Below are 24,626 nucleotides of genomic sequence, written 5' to 3'. Positions count from 1 at the left end.
GTATTGCGGGGCGGGGGTGGTTCTGAGAGGCAATTTCTTTTTGCCAGATTATTTAGTAGAATAATAATTAAAATTTATAAATATTTGGAAAAAGGGTAGGGTCAACAATGAGTTGTGGGAAGCTTTAAGAAATATATAAAAATATTTCACTTTCAGTATTGTATTTGCATCTCAGTTTCCTGATAGATTTCTGTTTTGATTTTCTGCTGACAGGTCACATTTAGGGCAGGCAAAACATAAGGGATATAGCCCTCCTGAGAGTAGAAAATCTAATTCTAAGGCACCCAAAGTGCAGTCTAATACTACTTCTGAACTGTCAAGGGGACACCTTTCTAAAAGGTAAATCTTCATGTTGCTTATACATTTTCAAGGCAGAATTATTTGCATTCAAATCATTGCATAATGTTAAAACTTGAGGTTATTCCAAAACGTTTTGATACATATTTTCATTATTCTCTAAGTAACTTTTAGGATTGACAGTTTATTACCTTTGCAGTGATTAGTGCAGTATACCCTAGACAATGAGTTTGTCAATGATAAAATGATATTTTTGTTTGGAGAGCCATAAGATTCCCCCTTTGCTTAACAAACCATTATGGCCATTTTTTATTTCTTTTTATTTTTTAATCTTTTTTTTAGTTTTTATTGTCAGAGCCATAGTTTAGGTTTAGGTCAGTGATTCTTAAGATCTAATTGGTAAGAGACTTTGGAAAGCAATGTTAACTTTGAAGATTTGATAGTACTACAATATAAAAATCTCAGCCTTCATTTTGAAAGTGCGTATGTTAATGCTTATTTCTTCTAAGCTTTGACAAAGCAGTTGTGCTTGTGAATAGGGCATCAATATTCTGGCTTCCTCTGGTTCTGAACAATTAAGTGTTGTTTTTCTTGTAATCTTAATTCTTGTTTTGTGATTAGGAGTGTTAGTGTCAGTAATCTTTGGGCTAAAGAACACCCTTATCTTTTAATCAGATATTTTAGTATCCAAAGTCACATCTGCTTTTGTTTTGTTCTTTTATTTCGTTTTACAGATTTGAACCTTCTGAAAACCTATGTTTAATACTGGACTTAGTAGGAACATATTCATACTTTATTTTTTGAAAGCATTATATATGACAGTTGTAATTATGACAGGCTGATATTAACTGTTTTCTTATCTAACCTCTTAGAAGCTGCAGTTCATCATCTGCTGTGATAGTTCCACAACCAGAGGATCCAGACAGAGCCAATACTTCAGAAAGACAAAAAACGGGGCAGGTGCCTAAGAAAGACAATTCTCGAGGAGTGAAGCGCAGTGCTAGTCCAGACTACAACAGGACCAATTCTCCTAGCTCTGCAAAAAAACCAAAAGCACTTCAGCATACTGAATCTCCCTCAGAAACAAATAAGCCACATAGTAAGTCAAAGAAGAGACATTTAGATCAGGAGCAACAACTGAAATCTGCACAATCACCATCAACAAGCAAGGCTCATACCAGGAAGAGTGGGGCCACTGGCGGTTCACGGAGTCAGAAAAGAAAAAGGACAGAGAGTTCTTGTGTAAAGAGTGGCTCCGGGTCTGAATCAACTGGTGCAGAAGAGAGATCTGCGAAACCTACCAAGCTGGCTTCAAAATCAGCCACCTCAGCCAAAGCTGGGTGTAGCACCATCACTGATTCTTCTTCTGCTGCCTCTACTTCCTCCTCGTCTTCTGCTGTAGCCTCGGCCTCCTCCACTGTACCACCAGGTGCCAGAGTGAAACAAGGAAAAGATCAGAACAAGGCCAGGCGTTCCCGTTCAGCGTCCAGTCCCAGCCCCAGAAGAAGTAGCAGGGAAAAGGAACAGAGTAAAACTGGTGGCTCTTCAAAATTTGATTGGGCTGCTCGTTTCAGCCCTAAAGTTAGCCTTCCTAAAACAAAACTGTCTCTTCCAGGGTCTTCTAAGTCAGAGACATCAAAACCTGGACCTTCTGGATTACAGGCCAAATTAGCAAGTAAGTTTACAAAAAGGTCTTTTTCTTTAATTAAAGAAAGTTTCTCTTGGTTTGTCAAAAGCAATTATGCTTTAAAGTTAAGGGTTTTTTTCCCCCAGTCTTAGATAATCTTAGATGTATTACTGTCTGTGTAATTAAGTACATAACAGCATGTAGTAAGTGCTACTACATTTAGTTTTGTTGAGACAGGTAAGGAATACTACCTTCCTATTATTACGAAACCATCACATTTTAGTGTCTGTGTCTTTATTGGTCCTCGCGGCATCTCCTACTTCACTGATTTCCTAATATCAGGATGGGACATAAAGTTGGATTTTCTCCTGTACCACATACAAAATTATCATTTAGTTAGGAGTTCTTTTTAGTTATGAGTTGCCATGATCAGAGATCAAATATATATATGTTTTTATAGATGGAGTCTCACTCTGTCGCCTAGGCTGGAGTGCAGTGGCGCAGTCTTGGCTCACTGCAACCTCCGCCTCCTGGGCTTAAGCAATCCTCTTGCCTTGGCCTCCAGAGTAACTGGGATTACAAGTGTGCACACCATGCCTGGGTAATTTTTGTGTTTTTAGTAGAGATGGGGTTTCACTGTGTTGGCCATGTTGGTCTCAAACTTCTGACCTCAAGTGATCTGCTCACCGCGGCCTCCCAGAGTGTTGGGATTACAGGTGTGAGCTACCATGCCTGGCCAAATATATTTTTTTATATAAGATATTCTTGATGTGTAGATACAATGAATTAAGTTATTACTATAAATATACCTCAATATAAATTAAACTTTTTCATATGTAGTATCTCACGGTCTTTAAGGAGTTTTGTCTAAAGATGAATACTACTTATGTTTCACTACTCTTATATACACTACTCTGTGTCCTAAGTGAGTAAGAATATTGCTCTCTAAAAGTTTACAGTGGAGTAGAAAGAATTTGTGTTTTGAGAATACATTCAAGCAAAGAAACAGAAAGTAGATGGAAGAAACATAGCGTTATGTGCATTCCTTCATGAGTCAGTTTTGGACATATCCAGGAACTCTTCTCCCTCTCTCTTTACCAAAAGACTTCTTCGGGGAACCAGCTGCTCATCTGGGGAATGCTAGTGTCTTTCTTTTCTTTCCTTCCTTCCTTTTTTTTTTTTGAGACAGAGTCTCACTCTGTTGCCCAGGATGGAGTAGTGGTGTGAGTGGTACGATCTTGGCTCACTGCAACCTCCACCTCCTGGGTTCAAGCAATTCTCCTGTCTCAGCCTCTCCTGAGTAGCTGAGATTACAAGTGTGCGCCATCACACCCAGCTAATTTTTGTATTTTTAGTAGAGAGGGAGTTTCACCATGTTGGTCAGGCTGGTCTTGAACTGGGACAAGTGATCCACCTGTCCCAGCCTCCCAAAGTGTTGGGATTATAAGTGTGAGCCACTGTGCCCAGGCTTCTTTTCCTTATTTCTATTTCAGAAACCTATAAAGGACAAATAGGATAATAAAGCACTTATCTCTACAATTTTTAAAAGCATTTTAATTTTATAATACCTAATTAGGAAGCTTGCTTTTAAGCATCTTTTCTTCTCTGATGGATTTTAGATCTACATTTGGGTAGGACTATAATGTTTTCTTGGTTTAAAAAGATTGTATATAGTGTCTACTAGCATTCTTGTCAAAGTATAGCTCATATTGAATCAGCCTAACTTAAAATTGAATCAGAACTATTAGCTCTGTTTAATTTAACACTGCAGTCTAAAACTACTTTTGGTTGATTCACATATTACCTGAAATGACAATACTATTAATAGTAGGTACTATATAAAAAATTTTATGTTTAACCTGTATGATAGGTTATTGTGAAGTAACATATTTTACTTTTAGATTGAACTTTGTTCTGTTTTGGTATTTTAAATATGCAGAACATCTGTATAAAATGTTTTAAGTTTAAAGGATTAAGATAGGCTAGATCAGTATCTTGAAGTGAGAAGGAAAAAAAAGGTCCAAGTTAAAAGGACAACCAACTATTTGTCCTTCCAAGGCTTTATTGATAATTGGAGTTATATATGTCAGCTTTTATACTGCCTTTCCTCCCTGTGTTTTGTGTCTGTCAGTCCTGCTATGTAATATTCACAGCCAGTGAGCCAGGTTGAGTTTACAGCAAGCTGCTTAGGATTCACTTCCCCTTCTGCCTTCCAGTCTGCCTCACTTGAAGAACTCATCTCTTATGTGTAGGAGGGTTCTAGGGCCAGGCAATAGCAGATTGTACTTGAGTGTCATGGCCTTGGTCCTTTGTAGAGATCAGCTTTCTTTTCTTTATATAGTCTGTTAACTTGATTTTTAAAAGAAAACCCAACTCTACCAGTGGCTAATCAGTGGGATTTCCTCCTTGGTGTTTCAATCAGGAAACACCAAGAGTTTTGGCAGTGTCATTATGCTGCTGGTTTGATAAAACCAATCCAGATAATTCCATTAAGCCTGCTCAGCACATAGTCACAAACTAATTTAGTATTTTAAAACTCATTTCACCATTATTTCATTCACTTTCACAGTATCTGTGTTCTGTTGTTACTATTAAATCACTTTTCCGTTTTCACTGCCACTATCCCAGTTCTGATCTCTCATCGTAGCCTAAGCTGTTGAAACAGGAGAATGGAACCAGCGTTTGTGTAGCATAAAATAAGTACCAGGTATTTTACATATGCAGTTACATATTCTTTTAAAAAAAAATGGTGCTTTAGGATACACTTTTTTTTTTTTTTTTTTTTTTTTTTTCCTGAGACAGAGTCTTGCTGTATTACCCAGGCTGGAGTGTGTGTAGTGGCGCAGTTGGCTCACCGCAACCTCTACCTCCCAGGTTCAGGCGATTCTCGTGCCTCAGCCTCCCAAGTAGCTGGGATTACAGGCGCATGCCACCGTGCTTGGCTAATTTTTGTATTTTTAGTAGAGACAGGGTTTCGCCATATTGACCAGGCTGGTCTCGAACTCCCGACTTCAGGTGATCTGCCCGCCTCAGCCTTCCAAAGTGCTGGGATTACAGGCCTGAGCCACCATGCCCAGCCTAGGATAGTTATCAAGGAAATGTATTCCAAGGAGATGAAATAACTTCTCTGAGTAATATACCTCATACTTGGCAGAGTTAGGATTTGAAGATGGGGGTAGTAGGTGTGACCTTGAATGAAGCATTTTCTTTTCTTTTCTTTTCTTTTTTTTTTAAACCCTTGTTAGTTTCTGTGTTTTACTGTTGTAACATAATTGGGCCATTTGGAGATACTAAGACTCTAGAGAAAATGAAATGTTATTTGGTCCTTCATTGATAGTATTGATTAAATTTAGAGATGAATACTATGTGGACCCAAGGATTCATACCATATCATTCACCATATATTTGCTGTTTTTCAAATAAATGAAAACATTTCAAAACAAAGTAGCATGTATTTACTGTGCTTTTAAGTGCCTGACAGTTCTGAATACCTTACGTGAGTCATCTTATTTGTTCCTCATCGGTCTTGTGTAGCAAGTTGTTTTTTGTTTTTGTTTGTTTGTTTTAAGATGGAGTCTTCCTGTGTTGCGCAGGCTGGAATGCAGTGGCATGATCTCAGCTTACTGCAGTCTCTGCCTGCTGGGTTCAAGTGATTCTCCTATCTCAGCCTCCCAAGTAACTGGGATTATAGGCACGCGCCACCATGCCTGGCTAATTTTTTGTGATTTTAGTATAGAGATGGGGTTTCATCATGTTGGCCAGGCTGGTCTTGAATGCCTGACCTCAAGTGATCCACCCCCCGCGGCCTCCCAGAATGCTGGGATTACAGGCATAAGCCACTGTGCCTAGCCTTTGTGTGGCAAGTATTTTTATTCCCAGTTTACAGGTTAGGAAGCTTTGGATCATTAGTAAAGTTACCTGTCTAAGGTCACAGAACTAAGAAGTGACAAAGCCGAGTTAAAACCCAGGCCATTTGATCCCAGAAATTGGCCTTGAGGACAGAATACATAGGGGTGAACAGATAGGGCAAGCTCAGTCTGGGTAGGTTTCTTGAAGTCAAAACAAGGCATTGTGCATTTTAGGCATGATTAAATGTGTCACTTCAGAAAATAGTTTACAATAGAATTAATTGGCAGGTAATGTTTCTTAAGGATATAGGGGCAAAATGTGGTATTTTATGATTGTCTCTGGGTTTCAGGTAATGATATTTTGAGGAGTAGAGCCAAAAATGTCGGATTCAAATCTTAGTTCTGCCATTTTTTCAGTTGGTAACTGTGGGGAATGTTTGTAACTTGTTCTCCGTAAAATGGGCATAATAGCTATTTGAGGAATAAATGAAAACATTAGAAGACTTAGCATAGTGCTTAGTACACAGGAGGCATCACAAAATTTAGGGTGTACAACTGAAAGTGAATATCTTAAGGCAGAAAACATATTCAAAGGAGCATTTTGAGAATGGGGGATCAGTAAGTCCTGGCCATTGGTCAATTTTAAGGTAGCTATTAGATTTGGAACACCAGATTTAAAGTTTTTTTATTTCCTAAAAATCAAATACTACATGTTGTCATTTGTAAGTTGGAACTAAATAATGTATACACGTGGACATAGAGTATGGAGTAATAAACATTGGAGACTGGGAAGGAGATGAAGGATGATAAATTACCTCATGGCTGTAATATACATTATTTGGATGATGGCTAATACCGAAAGCCCAGACTTTGCCACTAAGCAATATATCCATATAACAAAACTGCACTTGCACCCCTTAAATTTACACAAGAAAGTCAAAACTAGGAATATATATACAAATAAAATTGCATAATTTTATATGTAAACATGTAACCTATATAAATGGATACATCAACATAAATGAAAACAAAAATGTCAATATTAATACATGTACATTGCTTTAAAAAATATTGTTATCTCCTCATAGTTTGGCGAGGTTGGGCAAATCATTCAGCTGTAGTTATGATACCAACCCTATTACTAATCTTATTTGCAAAATAATAAGATTCCTCCTTGTGAAGCATAAATGAAAGATTTTCAAAGTTGTTTTCACATATGAAGTGCCATAGAATGCAGCAACATATTGTAATGCACCATGTAATGTTGAATTGAGAGTTATGGTCATGTATGTATGTATGTATGTATTTTTTTTATTTATTTATTTTTGGAGTCAGAGTCTCATTCTTGTCACACAGTCTGGAGTGCAGTGGTGTGATCTCTGCTCACTGCATCCTCCCCCTCCTGGGTTCAAGTGATTCTCGTGTCTCAGCCTCCCAAGTAGCTGGGATTCACAGGTGCCACCACACCTGGCTAATTTTTGTATTTTTAGTAGAGATGGGGTTTTGCCATGTTGGCCAGGCTGGTCTCGAACTCCTGACCTCAGGTGATCTGCCCGCCTCGCCCAGCCAGGTCATGTATTTAAAGGGCTTTTGTATGCATCAGGGTTTTTTGTTTTAACGTTAATTCAGAGGCCAGAATTAGATTCAGTGGGTGGATGAAAGTTGAGAGATGGGCTTCTGATTAATACAAATCTTAGTAAAATAAAAATCTAAAAATTATATTAAAAATAGAGTAGGCCATTGTGAGAAATTTCACATTGGGTAGGTTATTTTATTTTATTTTGGATATCCTTTGTTTTCTTCCAGTTTTTAAGAATTGAACCTATTTGAATGTGATTTGTTTCCTTAGGTAAAGACTTATTCTAAGACATAATTGGTCAGTAGGAGAGCTTTCATAGTAAAGGAAATGTTTTAAAAATTGTAGGAACAACAGTATTTTTAAGATGCTTTATGAAAAACCATTCTCCATGTTCAAGTATTATTCAAGGAGATTCTAGATAAGCAGGAATATATTGAAAGCTGTGGGAAGACTTGCAGTAACTTCTTAACCCAATAATTTGCAAATTAATTTGACCAGCTATTACTTGGGAACCAGTAGTGGTTCATGGAATACACTCAGGAAATGATATAATACATTTAGTGAGGAAGCTTAAACAGGAAGACCTTGTTATTGTGCTGCTTAGTCAATTGTTGATAGACCAATGAACAAGTTCCCGGCGAGGCACTAGGGCTGGCAGAAGATCTAGTGAAACCGCTACTTTAGTGATAGACTTCCTGAAGCATTGCTGCTTGCCAGCTGTATCTCATCAAAACAGCTCTGAGACAAAGGTCATTCTGTGTTACTTGGTAAAAGTCTCCTGAGTACCCCAGAAAGAAAATTGTTATGTAACAATTTTTAATGTACCTTAGGAAGTTATAGCTGTCTCTTGTTTAGCCTAAGTAAGTAGACATTTTTGCAAATTTTATACAGCATAAATATAAAACCAGTAGGGTAATATAATGATATAGATGGCTTCAAAAATCTTTTTATATTTTAATATACTTTAAATAATTTTATAATAGTTTGGCTTCAAAATATATTTTGCTAATCTACCTTCTTATAAAAGCTAATTTAAAAAAAATTTGCAATAATTTCAAAGTGAGTAGATGATGATGGTATAGAATTATAAGAAACAATTGGTGATCAAAATCTGAGTAATTATCGAACCTGTTTATAGAAAAACTTAAGTTATATTTCCAGGCAGATGTTTTATTGAAGATCTACTTTACTCTCTATTATTTAAAGTGGACATCATGTGCACGTTATTAGTAACATAGCAGTAGTTAACAGCTTACTTTTGTCTTGAGTTTCATATTCTCCTGGTGACTTTGCATGTAGCCTGTGGTTTTTATCAGACCTAGACAAGAACCAGGCAAAAGCCAAATTCTAGAAAAGAGATTCTGATTAGATTAGGAAGACATAGTGCTTTGGGCCCCTAGCACGGAGGGAGGAAATAAGAATGTGTTAAGCAGGAGAGATGAATTTAAGTTAGATACATGGTTTTGTGTCCGGAATTGGTGGGTTCTTGGTCTCACTGACTTCAAGAATGAAGCCGCGGACCCTCATGGTGAGTGTTACAGCTCTTAAGGTGGCGCGTCTGGAGTTTGTTCCTTCTGATGTTCGGATGTGTTGTTTCTTCCTTCTGGTGGGTTCATGGTCTCGCTGGCTCAGGAGTGAAGCTGCAGACCTTCGTGGTGAGTGTTACAGTTCTTAAGGCAGCACGTCTGGAGTTGTTCCTTCCTCCCGGTGGGCTCATGGTCTTGCTGGCTTCGGGAGTGAAGCTGCAGATCTTCGCAGTGAGTGTTATAGCTCATAAAAGCAGTGTGGACCCGAAGAGTGAGCAGTAGCAAGATTTATTGCAAAGAGTGAAAGAACAAAGCTTCCAGTGTGGAAGGGGACCCGAGCGGGTTGCCACTGCTGGCTCGGGCAGCCTGCCTTTATTCTCTTATCTGGCCCCACCCGCATCCTGCTGATTGGTAGAGCCGAGTGGTCTGTTTTGACAGGGTGCTAATTGGTGCATTTACAATCCCTGAGCTAGACACTAAAGGTTCTCCATGTCCCCACCAGATTAGCTAGATACAGAGTGTTGACACAAAGGTTCTCCAAGGCTCCACCAGAGTAGCTAGAGAGTGTCGATTGGTGCATTCACAAACCCTGAGCTAGTAACAGGGTGCGGATTGGTGTGTTTACAAACCTTGAGCTAGATACAGAGTGCCGATTTACAATCCCTGAGCTAGACATAAAGGTTCTCCACGTCCCCACCAGACTCAGGAGCCTAGCTGGCTTCACCCAGTGGATCCCGCACCGGGGCTGCACGTGGAGCTGCCTGCCGGTCCCGCGCCATGCGCTCGGACTCCTCAGCCCTTGGGTGATCGATGGGACTGAGCGCCCTGGAGCAGGGGGCGGCGCTCGTCGGGGAGGCTTGGGCTGCACAGGAGCCCACGGAGGCGGGGGAAGGCTCAGCCATGGTGGGCTGCTGTCCCGAGGCCTGCGCTGCGGGAAGGCAGCTAAGGCCCGGTGAGAAATCGAGCGCAGCGCCGGTGGGCTGGCACTGCTGGGGGACCCAGTACACTCTCCGCAGCTGCTGGCCCGGGTGCTGAGCCCCTCATTGCCTGGGGCCGGCAGAGCCGGCCGGCTGCTCCGAGTGTGGGGCCCGCCAAGCCCACACCCACCCGGAACTCCAGCTGGCCCGCAAGCGCCGGGTGCAGCCCCGGTTCCCACTCGCGCCTCTCCCTCCACACCTCCCTGCAAGCTGAGGGAGTGGGCTCTGGCCTTGGCCAGCCCAGAAAGGGGCTCCCACATTGCAGCGGTGGGCTGAAGGGCTCCTCAGGTGCCGCCAAAATTGGAGCCCAGGCAGAGGAGGCGCCGAGAGCGAGCGAGGGCTGTGAGGACTGCCACACGCTGTCACCTTTCAGTTTCACCAACTTGCATCTTGCAGGATCATCTCTACTTGCGTGAAAAAGGTAGATTATCTGTGAGCCCTGTGAAGAGTTGGGCAGGGAGCTTAAGAGGAAATGGGTTGAGTGTCAGTTTTCTATATTAACAAGGCAGCTATTAAAGTAATTTAGCAACTTAAAAGTTTAGAAGTTCCAATATGTGACCGCTTTGAAAAATTACTAACAAATAATCCTAGTGTTTTTGAGGCTTTAAAAAAACTTTAAACAGAAGTGGCCAAATTTAAAAAAGAGATCATTTAATTGTAAATACAGCATTGACTTCTTTGTTAACAAGGCTTTGCTTTGTATTACATTGTTTGAAAATTATAAATGACCATGTTATATATTGTTTTGTATGCAAGGTCAAAATAAGAATTAAATTAGCCAAATTATGTTTTACTGAACTTACATTAGTAATTGTCCTTTATATTCTTACGTGTATTCTGGAATGGTTTTGACACTTCTGATTCTGATATATGTTTGTTAAAAATAATCCAGAAAGTACCAAAATATACAAAGAAGAAAAATACAAAATCACTTTTAATTTCATTCACCAAGGGCTACCTCTTTTTTTTTCTTTTGGCATGTATTATGCCAAAAATTTTCACTTTATATTTATCAACACTTATGTGCAGTGTTAGGTGAAAGAGTTATATAAGATCTTTTTTTTCTTCTTCAAGAAGATAATCATAGCTTACTGCAGCCTTGATCTCAAAAGATTCAAACAGTGTTCCCACCTTAGCACCCTGGGTAGCTGGGACCACAGGCACATGCCACCATACCCAGCTAATTTTTTTAGAAAGATTTTTTTTTTTGTACAGATGAGGTCTCACTATGTTGCCTAGGTTCGTCTCAAACTCCTGGACTCAAGCGATCCTCCTATAGGCCTCCGAAAGTGCTTGGATTATAGGCATGAGCCACTACGCCTGGCCAGATCTATTATTTTTTTTTAAAGCAGTCTTTCTGCCACTTTGCCCTTTTCTATAGCTGATTATTTTGATGTTTCAGTGTCTAGATTATGTGCTTTTATATATCCCTTTGTTGATTCTTCTCCCCCACCCCCAAGTGTTTGATCCCTGTTGTGTTCCCCTTAGGGAAAATGAAGATTTTGCATTCTAACCTTACCCCACCCCATTCACCTACCAAACACATACTGTTACATACTTCCTGTATTCCCAGTGATGATCAGCACGCAGGGTTTATTGTATCGTGAACATCTAAATGTTATTTACACTGAGCCATGTAAAGGAACATTTCCTTTCTCACACATTTTTGCTTTTCCTGAATTTTAAATTCCTTTTTGTTGTTGTTTTCCTTACTTTCCCATGAACTTACTCAAACTCCACATTCCTTACTAATTGTCACAATCTTTTCTCAGGCTGTCTGCATGCATTTGTTTCATCTTGAAGAAATGAGGCCTCTGGATGGTTGTTCATTATGCCTGGTTATACGGCTTCAGCCTTGGGATTTTCTTCAGTCTTCTTAGTTTCCCTTTTCTAGATTTCATGTCATCTTGGTTTCTTTTTTTGGTGGAATATTTCTTCTTGATTCTAAGGAAAAGTATTTATGAGATTTTAATAATTTACAATTTATTTTTTCAAAATTTAGATGTCTGAAAATGTTATACCACCCTGATACTTATTTGCCAGATTGGTGAATATAGAGTTCTGGGTTGGGAATTACTTTCCTTCAGAATTTTCAAGAATTATATAGTGTATTCTGTCTTTCAATACTGGCACCATTCCTAGTTCCGATTTATTCCTTGATAGGGTGACCAACTGGTTTTGCTTTCTCTGGATCTGGAGCATTCTGAAGACTCAGGACTTACAGCTCTAAAACCAGCGTAGTCCTAGGCAAACTGGGACTGTTGGTCACCGTGTACTTGTTTCTTTTCTCTTTCTTGATTTTCTATTGAGTGCTTGTCCTCTTAAATGGTCTTGATCTTACTGTTTGACATTGCTTTCCTTTTTCGTTTTTTCTGGTAGATTTCTACATCTTTCAACTTTTCTCTTGAAATGCTTTTTTTCCCCCGTGTTTGCCATGTTTTATTTCCAAGAGGTGATTTTGTTTTCATTTTCTTGTTTATAGAATCATGCATTTGGTTTATGGTTGCATTTCTTTTTTGATGACATTAATGGTGAGTTTTCTTTGCCTGTGTAATCTCAAGTGTGTGTGTGTGTGTGTGTGTGTGTGTGTGTGTGTGTGTGTGGTGGGGGTGGGGCCTGCATTTTGGATTGGTTTTGTCTTTCATATTAGGAACTTTCCTCATATTCTGGTAATTCTGGTAATTCCTGGTTGTCTCCTCATACTCAAGTGTAATTCAAGACCAAAAGTCTAATTTATAAGCTCTGAGTACATAAGGGAGGTTTGACCAGGATTCATTGTTTAGTGATCTGGTTGGGTCATTTTGTTGTAAACTTCCTCTTATCATTATTTTTAGATCTTTTTTTCTTTAGCTGGTAAAATTCCACAGAGAAGATTGTTTCAAACTTCTGCCTCAAGGTGAAGCCCTAAGTGCCTGAGTTCTGGGGGCCAAGTGGGAGAAGAGGCCACAGACAGAGGCAGGATAATGTATATTGTCAGACAGTATGTCTGTACTCGATTCCCTTCTCTCCCTCTTATTTTTGGTATAGTGAACCTATTTGTACTGTGTACTTTAGTCAGGAATTTCTATATTCTATACTTCCTAAAGAATAAAGGTCTTGTTTTTTGCTGGAACCAGGAGAGGAATGGTTACCCAGCTGTACAAGTGTGGGAGAGGATCTGAGGATCTGATGCCTTGTAAACAGCCTATCAGCCAATCTTCAGTTTTAATCCCAACACTGCCCTAGAGGTATCTGGCATCATCAGATCCTGAGCCTTTTTGGGTTTCTCTGGTGTCAGTTTGATTGGTAGTTAATCTCAGCTTTCTACTTTCAGCTTTCTGGACTTCCCAGTGCATTTAGCCCCGGCATTTCTGGTTTTCATCTCCTAAAATTGTATTGTAATGATAGTGTCTTCCATTCTTCTCATCCTTGTAGATTTATGTCTCAGATTGTTTTAATGCTGTATTAGTGGCATTTCATGTGGAGACAGAAGTGAGTGCGTGTGTGTTAAGTCTTCTGTCTTTACCCAGAAGGGAGACACTTCGCTAGGCATATGCAAAAGTATGATCTCGCTGTACATGACAGTGGGCATTACTTTTTGAGTGCCTGTTATGTGGCCAGGCTCTGAAATAGACATTTGATGTCCGTTAAATTTCATCTTCAGAATGACAGAGCAAGGTAATAGTTGTGGAGAAACAAAAGTGCATTATTTGTCTAAACACTTTGTAATAGAGTGGTTTCCTTTCAAATAACTATAAATTACATCATTCGTAATGGCTAGATATGGATGTACCCTAATTAAGTATAGCTTTGTAATTTACACCACTCTTTCCTTGTTAAGTCACTGGTTATATTCTTTTTAGATATTGACATATATTTTGAAACTGCACTTAGAAATATATGAATTCCCACCAGCTGTGTAAAAGTGCCAACATGTTCAAATCCTTATTAAATAATAACTGTTTTCTTGCAACTTTAATTACCATACTGTTTTATTTAACTATTCCCTGTTATTGGGCATCTAGCTCCTTTCTAGTTTCTCCTCATTATAAATACTGCTTAGATGAATACCTTTGGACATTTCCAATATTTATAATTCATATTGACAAATCAGTGCATGAAATGCTGTGCATTGACTAGGAAATAAAAAATTGCTTTAAAAATTGCATTTGGGATTTAGCTCATTATCTCCAAAATCTGTCTTATTATTACTGAGTCATTTTAAAATAAAAGTCTGTGATTCCTTTTTATAACCTCATAGATTACTTTTCATTTTTTTAAATTTATTTTTACCAAAGTAACCATTAATATAGTTACACGGGCATACCTTGGAGATGTTAATGCACTCAGTTCCCAGCCACCACAATAAAATTAAAATCACAGTAAAGTGAGTTCCATGAATTTTTTTGTTTCCCAGTGCACATAAAAGTTGTACTTACACTATACTGTAATCTAGTAAGCATGCAATAAATAGCATTGTGTCTAAAAAAACAATGTACATGGCTTAGTTAAAAATATTTTATTGCTAAAAATTGCTAATGATCATCTGAGCCTTAGCAAGTCATAATCTTTTTGCTGGTGGATGATCTTGCCTCAGTGTTGATAGATGCTGACTGATCAGGGTGGTGGTTGCTGAAGGTTGGTGTGATTGTGGCAGTTTCAAAACGATAAAGTTTGCAGCGTTGATTGACTTTTGCTTCCACGAAAGATTTCAATATAGCATGCGATGCTGTTTGATAGCATTTTATCTATAGTAGAACTTCTTTGAGAATTGGAGTCAATTTTTTTCCAACCCTGCTGCTGCTGCTTTATCACTAAGTTTATGTATATTTTAAATCCTTTCTTGTCATTTCAGTGATGTCCACAGCATCTTTCCATGAATAAATTCCATCTCAAGACAAAAACTACCCGCCCCCCCCCCCTTTTTTTTTTTTTGAAAAAAAGAGAGGGTCTCGATCTGTCACCCAGGCTGGAACGCAGTGGTGTGATCATAGCTCACTGCTCAAGTAATCCTCCTTCCTCAGCTTTCTGAGCATCTGGGACTACAGGCTTGTGTCACCGCACCCAGCTAATTTTTTTTTTCCTTCGTAATTTTTTGTAGAAACTATGTTGCCCAGGCTGGTCTCAAACTCCGGCCTCCAGCAATCCTCCTGCCTCTGCATTCTGAACTGCTGGGCGTACAGATGTGAGCCACTACACCCGGCCAGGCGTTTGTGTTTTAAAGATCATCATAGTCATCCCCTGATATGCCTATAAATGTAAATGACTTGTAGCAATTTTTTTGATATCTACCCTTAAGATATTAATTTGTATACTGTATTCTTTTAAAATATAAAGAGGCTTTATTTCTTTTGTTTTGGAGAGTTTTAACTAGTTTTTGAAATTTGGATGAATTCTTACGTGTTTTTTTTTCCCCCTCAAAGTCTGGGTCAGTAACCATTTTCTGCAAATGGCCATATAGTAAATATTTTAGGCCTTGCTGACCACATACAATCTTTGCCACATATTCTTCTTCATTTGTTATGACTTTCTGGAATGTATAAACCATTCATAGCTTGAGAGGCTCAGGTTGCCAGTCAAATTTGTTCCACAGGCTGCCGTTTGTCAACACCTGCTCTAGACTAAAAATTCTAATAATGACTTACGGTCTGAATTTTGGGATTAATGGTGGATATTCAACCAAAATTAAATGGAAATACAAATCAGTTCACATGATGGGTAAAGCCAAGAGAATGCCTAGCTTCAGGCTTGGCTGGATCCAGAGGTCAAATGAAGATAGCACTTGCAATCTCACATCTTGTGACCTCCCTCAGACTCTCCCTTTACAATAAAAGAGGATAATATCTACTCATTTATATATCAACATTTAAGGAAGTCCCTGATTTCCTTGGGTTATATACCTGTCCTTGAATGAATCAGTATGGTGGAGGAGAAAAAAGGGTGATGATGGTGAGGATTGGTGTTTGACCCTCTTGTGTAATAGTAGAAATGTGTTGGAAAAGACATTTCCAATGGTACCACGTGGAGAAGAGGTAGGAGATAGCTCTCCAGAGAACTTTAAAAATAAATAAGCAGTGCACTCAGAAAAAGGGTTTCTGTACATTAAAAATAGGTGTGTGTACTTGGTCATCTAAAGTCACTTGAAAATGCATGTGTAAGTTGGAAGATAACAGTAATTATTTGAGTGGAATAATTACTTATGGAATGAAGATCTTAAATCCACTTCCCTCACCTCTTCGTCCCTGCCCGATTTTTATAGAGTCTTATCAAATACATTGACATTGATGTTTGCTTTGACTTCTTGTATAACAGAAGGAATCTTGAAGAAGCTGGAAAGTTTACTTATTTCATTGCTAGCATACTTTATCATGGTGGGGGAGACTATATTTTGATTGTGGGACTGTGTAATAGGTCTGATATGTGTATCTCAGATTACCATATGAAAGATTAACATGCCTTTAACATAGATCATGTAAGAATGGAAGATAGCATAAAAACAGGACAGCGAAGATTTATTATTCAGTTGTCTATTTCTAATTTTTAATTAACATAACATAACTAAGAGTAAAAGCCATTCCAGTATTGGTAGTGACCTACCTTTGATGACTCCTTTTAAGTAGGCAGACATTTCTCCTTGAGCTCATTTCTCCTGCAAAATGATGAGATTGGAATCATTAAATAATAGTCTAATGTAATGAGAAGTACATTTTAAAATTTATAAAATTTCAAGTAGACAAGGAAAGTAAATCATGTAAGCAGGAAGTACCCCAAAGCATCTTAACTATTCTTACATAAGTGTAAGTAAAATATCTAAGGTCATTGTCACTCCTCAATCTGATTCTCTTACAATGTTGTTTTAAAAATTCAAAGCTTGCAACTGGATACATACAGTTTTAATTATATCACATTTCGAAAGCCAAACCTTGCAAATTGCCGCTGTTTTGAAAGACTGAAACCTTGAACTTTGAATAAATCAGTTTTTTTTTTTAAATTAGGAATACATGTTCTTTTTTTTCTTTATTTTCCTCCCTTTCTTCTCCCCTCCCTTCCTTTTCTTCCTTTTCTTTTCGCAAGGTCTTGCTCTGTCATCCAGGCTGGAGTGTAGTAGTGTAATCTATGGCCTTGGACTCCTGGGCTTAAGGGATCCTCCTGCGTCAGCTTCCTAAGTAGCTGGGACTATAGACATGCATCACCATGCCCAGCTAATTTATTTTTATTTATTTATTTTTTGTGGAGACACAGGGTCTTACAGTGTTGTTGATGCTGGTCTCAAACTCCTGGGCTCACCCATTCCTCCAGCCTCAGCCTCCCAAATTGCTGGGATTTCAGGCATGAGCCACTATATCCAGCCTGTGTTTTTTGTTTGTTGTTTTGGTTTGGTTTTCTTGTGAGGACAAGATCTGCATTGCCCAGGCTGGTCTCAGACTCTTAGGACTCAAATGATCCTCAGGCCTTGGCCTCCCAAAGTGCTGGGATTACAGGCATGAGCCACCATGCTCAGCCTGTTTTTGTTTGTTTGTTTGTTTTATAGACACGTCTGTATTGGAGAACAGAACAATTAGGATTTTTAGGCAGACCATACTAACTGCCAGTTTCATCTTTATCCAGAGGTTTAAAGATTATAGGAACAAGGGCATATATACTTATACCAATATAATAAGGTCAAGAATTTTGAGGAAAAGAGTACATCTACATTTATACCTAACTTCATTACACAAAACCTTTGGGGTAAGAGTATGTTAATCTAACCAGTGACATTCTTGTTGAGTGGCGTCATAAAGGTAAATGATAAATGTAGTTTTGCTGCATTACAGAGCCTGGGAAAGGGGGGTGGGGAGAGAGGGAGGGAGAGAGAGAAGGAGGGAGGGGAGGGAAGGTGGGGGGAGAGAGAGAGAAAGAGAGAATAAGAGAGAATTACCTACAAGGGATCAGGAAGGACCTTTTTAGAGTAATGGAAATGTTTGTGTCTTAATGGTGATGCTGGTTATATGGGTAAATACATTTGTCAAACTCTGAACCACTCACAATATTATTATCACATTTAAGTTATAGTTGAAGACAGTGTAAAAGAAAGTTAAACAGTGAAGTCTGTTTTAGGACATGAATAGTGAAAGAGTAAAATAAAGTTTGATTAAAAAATATGTCATCACTTCAAATCAGCAGTGTAGCCCACAGTACATTAATTTGAATAATTTATTTTTAATGTCACTAAATAGATGCAAAAGTGTGTGCTACTGTCTATTACTGTATCATGGTATGTATAAAGATATTTTAGTATTCATGAATGAAGTACTATGTAATACTAATGACAAGAATACAGGGTTTTAAGTGCTTTGTTATAAGCAAAAACACTATTTTTTGGTGTGTTTTAATATAATGTAAATTTGCGTTTTTTTCTCTCTAAACTGTACATTCGTAAGTCTACTTTAACTTAGTCACACAAATCCGATAGAAAAGCAAGTGTAAAATTGAATACTTTCTGAAATACTATTTTAAAATAATTTATGAATTTTTAAAATATTAAATGTGATGCTAATTAGCCAAACACGTATTACCAAGCTAGCTCCCTAGATCTATTTCCATGCCCTGTCTCTTAGGTGACCAGATTGTGTGCCCTGACAAAGACAGCATAGGATATTAGGCATATGATTATATCAAGTAATTCTGGCAGTATGCTATATAGAAAACCAACCTAAAAATAAGATTGAAATTTAAGAAACTCTTAAGCCAATCATCTTTTCCCAATTAAAGTTTCATTCTTTGATTCTTTTATGTCAGCTTCACCTGTTTCTAAAGGCCCAAAAGATATAGTTTAGACGTCTAAAAAGTAATGCCTGTCTAAACATAGATTTTTATCTTTATAGCTTCTGTTTCATGTTTGCAGATTCTTGAATAAGTTTATTTTTCACTTAGCAACTCTCCTTTTAAGTCTGCTGTAAAGACCATCCCAAGTTGAATGAACTGAAGTTTTAATTTGAGTCTAAAAGATCAAGAAAATGTCTAGAATCCTTTTTACTGTTTCTCTCCCAGTTCTTTTACTGCTGCTTTTCCACAAAGGAGTAAAGAATTGTTTTTCCCCTTTAAAGCAATGAAATCAGCAAAATTAAAACTTCCTGAAAAGAAGTAAGTGACCAGGACCAATTGTATAATTAATTAGTCTCTGAAAAAGTTAACAGCTGTTTAAGATGATGCTGAGTTCTCATGGAAATATGATTGGTAACTTTGGAGACCTTTCACTGTTGGAGGTCTTTGTTTAGATTGAGTATACTGCCTAGTATGTCATTTGTGGTAACACTGTGAGGGTCGGGCAAGGGTGGATGCTGTCTTGGCTTTCTTATTGTTCATAAAATAGTAATAAACTTTACTTAATTGATACTCCATTTTCGAGCCTATTGACCTGTAAAGGCATTAGTTAGCTTCCAGAATAACATGTAAACTGTGCTTAATTGAGTCTCCCCCCTAATTATCCAGTATTTTATAAATCAGTCTTCCTAATAACCTTCAGTCCAAGTGCATGTACCTTTCTGATGGGTGGTATAACTCATTTTGTTCTCTCATACCTTATTGATGAGCCTTATATAAACTAACTGAAATGGGACAATATAAGAACAGTGTAACAAAGTTGATAAACTTAATGACGTTTAGTAAATTCTTGAAATAAATGGTATATACAAAAAAACTCACCTTTGTTAGTGGAGAAGAGGAGCAGGAGAGAAAAGAACTTTGAAAGAGGAGAGATAGGCAGGACTTTGGGGATAGCTTGGGTCAAGGTTGGGCCCAAGTGAGAAGACCGATCCTGAACTGGAGTGCCAAGTACCATTAGCTTTTTCATTATGAATAGGCTGTGGAAATAAAGCTAGTAATACTGCTGGAGAGGTTATAAAAATATTCTGTCAAGTTTTGAACATGATGACCTGAAGAATTTTATAATTTTTAATTAGTGATAATTTCTCATTATAAAATTACACTTTTCCATTTTCTGTGGATAGGTTTAAGAAAATCTACGAAGAAACGCAGTGAGTCTCCACCTGCTGAGCTCCCCAGTTTGAGGCGGAGCACACGCCAAAAGACCACGGGCTCCTGTGCTAGTACCAGGTAATTTGTTTTTTTTTTTCGTTTATAGTGAGTTCATTTGTATTCTGTTGCTCAGTTTCAACTTTCATCAAAATACTTAACTCCATAGGTTGTTTTTTGTTTTGTTTGTTTTATTTTGTTTTTTGACGGCATCTTGCTCTTGTCACCCAGGCTCTGGAGTGCAGTGGCGCGATCTTGGCTCACTGCAACCTGCGTCTCCCAGGTTCAGGTGGTTCTCCTGCCTTAGCCTCCCTAGTAGCTGGGATTACAGGTGCCTGCCACCCCACCCAGCCAATTTTTTTATTTTTAGTAGAGATGCGGTTTCACCATGTTGGCCAGGCTGGTCTCCAACTCCCAACCTCAAGTGATCCACCCTCCTCAGCCTCTCACAGTGCTGGGATTACAGGCGTGAGCCACCGTGCCCGATGATTTTTAAAAAATTATTTAAATTTTTTTTTACTTGAGTAAAGACATATTCTAACATAACTGGTATTATCTTTGTGAATTTCTCCGCAATATTTATTTACATGTTTTTACTAAGTTCTAATAATTCTATTTCTTGACGATACTTATATCTTCTACTTTTCCTTTGTTGTTAACGCTATTTTCACAATACTATTGACAGTAGCAGGACCTTTGACTGTTTACAGAGTTCTCGTCTGCCAAATATACTTCTAATGAGCATCTTTATGCAGATTTGGGTTGTTTTTAAAAGGTAGTTAAATTTCCCAATAGTGTGATTAATGAATCAAAAAGGATGCCTGTTTTAATGGCTGTACTGTTGCCCAGTTGGTTTCTAAAAGTGTTAGAACTAGTTGCTAAGTTTAATGAATGGAGGGGGAAATGTACTTAATTTTTATAACACCTTTCGCTCAAGAAAAAGTGTAGTTATTATGTGTGTTCTCTCCCATCTCCAATTCTAGATTCTAGTTGCTGTAGATCTCATTTTCAAAACAACTATCTTTGATGTGATACAGTTAATATTTCATATACTTTTATTAACTGATTGAGAATCTTAGCCTAAAGGTAAAAATCTCCTGCAACTTCCTCTCGGCTCTTCAGGCTTGGTCGGTTAGTCAGGTGCCATTCCGCTGCTAATTATTCAGTAGCTATATATGAGTTCTCCGTCTTTGTATAGTCATGCCACTTTTTTCTTTTTTTCTTTTTCTTTTTTTGTTTTTTGAGATAGAGTCTCACTCTGTCACCCAGGCTGGAGTGCAGTGGCACAATCTCGGCTCACTGCAAACTCTGCCTCCCAGGTTCACGCCATTCTCCTGCCTCGGCCTCCCGAGTAGCTGGGACTACAGGCGCCCGCCACCACGCCCAGCTAATTTTTTTTGTATTTTTAGTTGAGACGGGTTTTCACCATGTTAACTGGAATGGTCTCGGTCTCCTGACCTCGTGATCCACCTGCCTCGGCCTCCCAAAGTGCTGGGATTACAAGCATGAGCCACCGTGCCCGGCCAGTCATGCCACTTTTAATGAGGAGGACACGTTCTGAGATATGTGTCATTAGGTGATTTTGCCATGCAAACATCATGGAGAACACTTAAAACAAACCTAGATAGTATAGCTTACTACACATCTAGGCCGTGTGGTAGCCTGTTGCTCCTAGCCACAAACCTGTAAAACATGTTACCTTACAGAATACTGTAGACAGTTGTAACACAATGGCAAGCATTTATGCATCTAAACATATCTAAACATAGAAAAGGTACAGTAAAAATAGGGTATTAATAATCTTGCAGGACCACGGTCATATACGTGGTTCGTCCTTGACAGAAACAACATTATGCAGCACACGACTGTAGCTTGTTCCCTCTAGTAAATGCATCAACACTAGTAATGCAGGGGGGGATGATTTTAGCTTACGTTTTCCCACTCAGGTTAGCAGAAAGGTCTTTCCACTTCTTTTGGTTCTTATCTCTACTCTTGGCAGTGTTACAATAGTGACATAAGTAAACAGTACAACTTGGTGCCTATAAGTCATAAGAAATATAGCCTTGCCACCTTAAATCTTTTCCACCTGTTTTTAAATTTTTTAAATTATTTAAAATATCTGGATTTAGTACACCTGTTTGCTTTTGAGGTTGCATAGCAACTTTTCTGAGGATTTCTGAAGAAACTTCTTAGTTTTCCACAGTTTTTATCCTATTTTGGGCCAAATTTTGAATCTTAATTACTCAAGGTTTAGTCTGAGATGCAAACTGAATTTATTGTGTCTGAAAATTAATTTTAAGCCATATGCGAAGTCAGGTAATCTAGTGTTGTAATTGTCTTGCTTGCCCTGCTGTTCTCTGCAACCGTCTCTCCTTCTACTCAACGATAATTAGCACGTGCGAAATTACCCACTGAGGCATGATCATGCTGTGCGCAGGCCGTCTAATCTAGCCACCTGCTTGAAGTGCTCTTCATGGCAAATCTTTTCTGAGTTAGTTGAGATTCTGCTTATATACAGTGCCTTGGTCACCTACTAAGGGTGTCCTTGTTTCTCTTTAGAGTAGCACTCCTTGAGGGCAGCAGCCCTATGTATCCAAAGTGGTCAGCCCAGTGTGTTGGTGGAGATTAGATCTTAAATGAGTGAATTTGAATCCCACTAATTTGTACCTTTGTAAAATGGGTTGGGAATGAGCTGTTTCCTTGTGAAGGAAAGATTAGTTAAGCAAATTTCTGTGTAGGGAAGCTTTTTCTGTAATGAGAATAAATTCTTCCAGTGCTCTCAGGTAAGCCAGAGCCTTCCTTTGTAGGTCAGTTGTGCCTGCTTCTCTCGCTTTACTGTAGTGTGACTTTAGTCTAAAACATGTCTTTAGTAACAGGTTTCTGCCTTTCTTGAGATAATTTGGGGAGCTTTTGTTTAAATGCTATCAAGTTTGAATAATTTTGGGGGAAGTATTTTTGCTTCTCCCTGGTTTGCTTACTGATTTCGCTATTGAAGGAGAAAAAAAGGTTTATTATCAATGAAATGTAATTTTCTATAGGAGAAGTAAGTGGTCATTCTTTTTCCATAATTTATTCTGTGTCTCTGTCCTAGATGAATGTCTTTGCCAAATGTTATCTGTATTTATTAATAATATTAAATCCATAAAGAATGGAGTTATTCATTATTAGGATAGTTATTTTTGTATGATTTAGGTAATCTGGAACATGGGCAGGGAAATTTTTTTCCATCTCCTCCTCCTCCCTTCCTCGCATTCTCAGTGTTAATCTGCAGTTCTTTTGTATAATTTTGTTGTTGCTGCCGCCCAAGATGGAGTGCAGTGGCATGATCTCGGCTCACTGCAACCTCCGCCTCCCGGGTTCGAGCAATTTTTTTGTCTTGGCCTCCCAAGTAGCTGGGATTACAGGCGCATGCCACCACACCTGGCTAATTTTTGTATTTTTAGTAGAGACAGCGTTTCATCATGTTGGTCAGGCTGGTCTTGAACTCCTGAGCTCAGGTGATCCACCTGCCTCAGCCTCCCAAAGTGCTGGGATTACAGGCATGAGCTACGGCACCCAGCCAGCATTAATATATTAATCCACTATTTAACCTGGAAGTGATGCTCTATTTTAAATGAATTGAATTTTCTCTGCAGGAAGAGTCACTTTTCTGTTTAGTTGGAAGTGTTTTAAAAATCGTTTCTGTTTCTGAGGATGACAACAGCTCACAGTAACACAAAAGCTTGTATTGTAAATGCAATATAACTTGGAAGAATTTTAAATATACAAAGTCTTGGTTGTTATACATGGTGATTTTGTGCACTTACTTTTATTTAAAAAGAGGACGAAGAAGAAACTGGCTTTGTGCTCCATGAATTTGAGCTTTGTGTTGTGTATACATTGCTCCTGGTTCACTGGTAATGCTGCCCATGATGACATTTTTCTGTTGTAGTCGGCGAGGCTCTGGCCTGGGCAAAAGAGGAGCAGCTGAAGCTCGTCGACAGGAGAAAATGGCAGACCCTGAAAGCAACCAGGAGGCAGTAAATTCTTCAGCTGCTCGGACAGATGAAGCTCCCCAAGGAGCTGCAGGTAGATTGGTACTTCTTAGCTTTAAAATGCGTTTCTGTCTTTTACAGATTTGATGGGCAGAGGGAGGGAAGTATGCTAGGTGTTACTATCGTATAAACTTCTTGTTCTGTTTTGTTTTACTTTACCAGTTTGATATTTTGATTAGTTGGATTTGGTTGCCATTTTAAAATTCTCATCCAAATTTGCTCTAATTACATTCAAAAGGCTTTTAGGAAGAAGCAAACTCTGTTTAAGCTTTTTATATATTGACTAGTGTGTATAATTGCCCATTGATTGAAAGAATTTAAATTCATAGTAAAAATGTAAGGATATAGTTTAAATTGCTTCACACATATATAAATTTTAATTTAGAATTTTTGTAAGCCCTAAAATACAAGTATTCAGTTTGAACCTTAGCTATAAGAATAGTATTTATATTGTTATGGGCTTCTCATTTTTATTCTTGATATATTAGAAGCACAAAATTAAGGCTTTTCTCTCAGCTTTAAATATGTACCCATTACCTGTACCAAAACAAGGCTAATACTTCAACTATTAATTCTGGCTGATGGATATCAAAATGTAGTTTCTGTTGACATTTCTCAATGACATGAACAACTGATAAAAAAATGTTAAAATCAATCACTATAGGCTTATATGTATGAGTCCCTTAAATCAGATGGTACACACAGGTTTAGATACAGGCATATACTTCCTTTTGAATAAAGATAT

At 38.4% G+C, this 24,626-nt stretch overlaps 1 protein-coding gene across 50 annotated transcripts in view; it reads left to right on the top strand.

Moving 5' to 3' along the window:
• TRIP12 (thyroid hormone receptor interactor 12) overlaps nt 1–24,626 on the top strand; it is a 158,943-nt gene that overhangs the window by 65,240 nt on the left and 69,077 nt on the right. For 18 of the 50 annotated variants that reach the window (XM_054679470.2, XM_054679472.2, XM_024355108.3 and 15 more), the window contains 4 exons: nt 214–339; nt 1,170–1,972; nt 19,823–19,928; nt 23,779–23,915. In XM_054679470.2, coding sequence (XP_054535445.1) covers nt 214–339; nt 1,170–1,972; nt 19,823–19,928; nt 23,779–23,915 — 1,172 coding nt within the window. The remainder of the gene's footprint in view (nt 1–213; nt 340–1,169; nt 1,973–19,822; nt 19,929–23,778; nt 23,916–24,626) is intronic. The other 32 variants (XM_054679476.2, XM_054679487.2, XM_054679489.2 and 29 more) reach the window with 3 other exon arrangements.

Source organism: Pan troglodytes, chromosome 13, assembly GCF_028858775.2.
Source record: "Pan troglodytes isolate AG18354 chromosome 13, NHGRI_mPanTro3-v2.0_pri, whole genome shotgun sequence".
Lineage (NCBI taxonomy): Eukaryota > Metazoa > Chordata > Mammalia > Primates > Hominidae > Pan > Pan troglodytes.
Note: the sequence above shows the minus strand (reverse complement) of the source record. Positions and strands in the feature narration are given on the sequence as shown.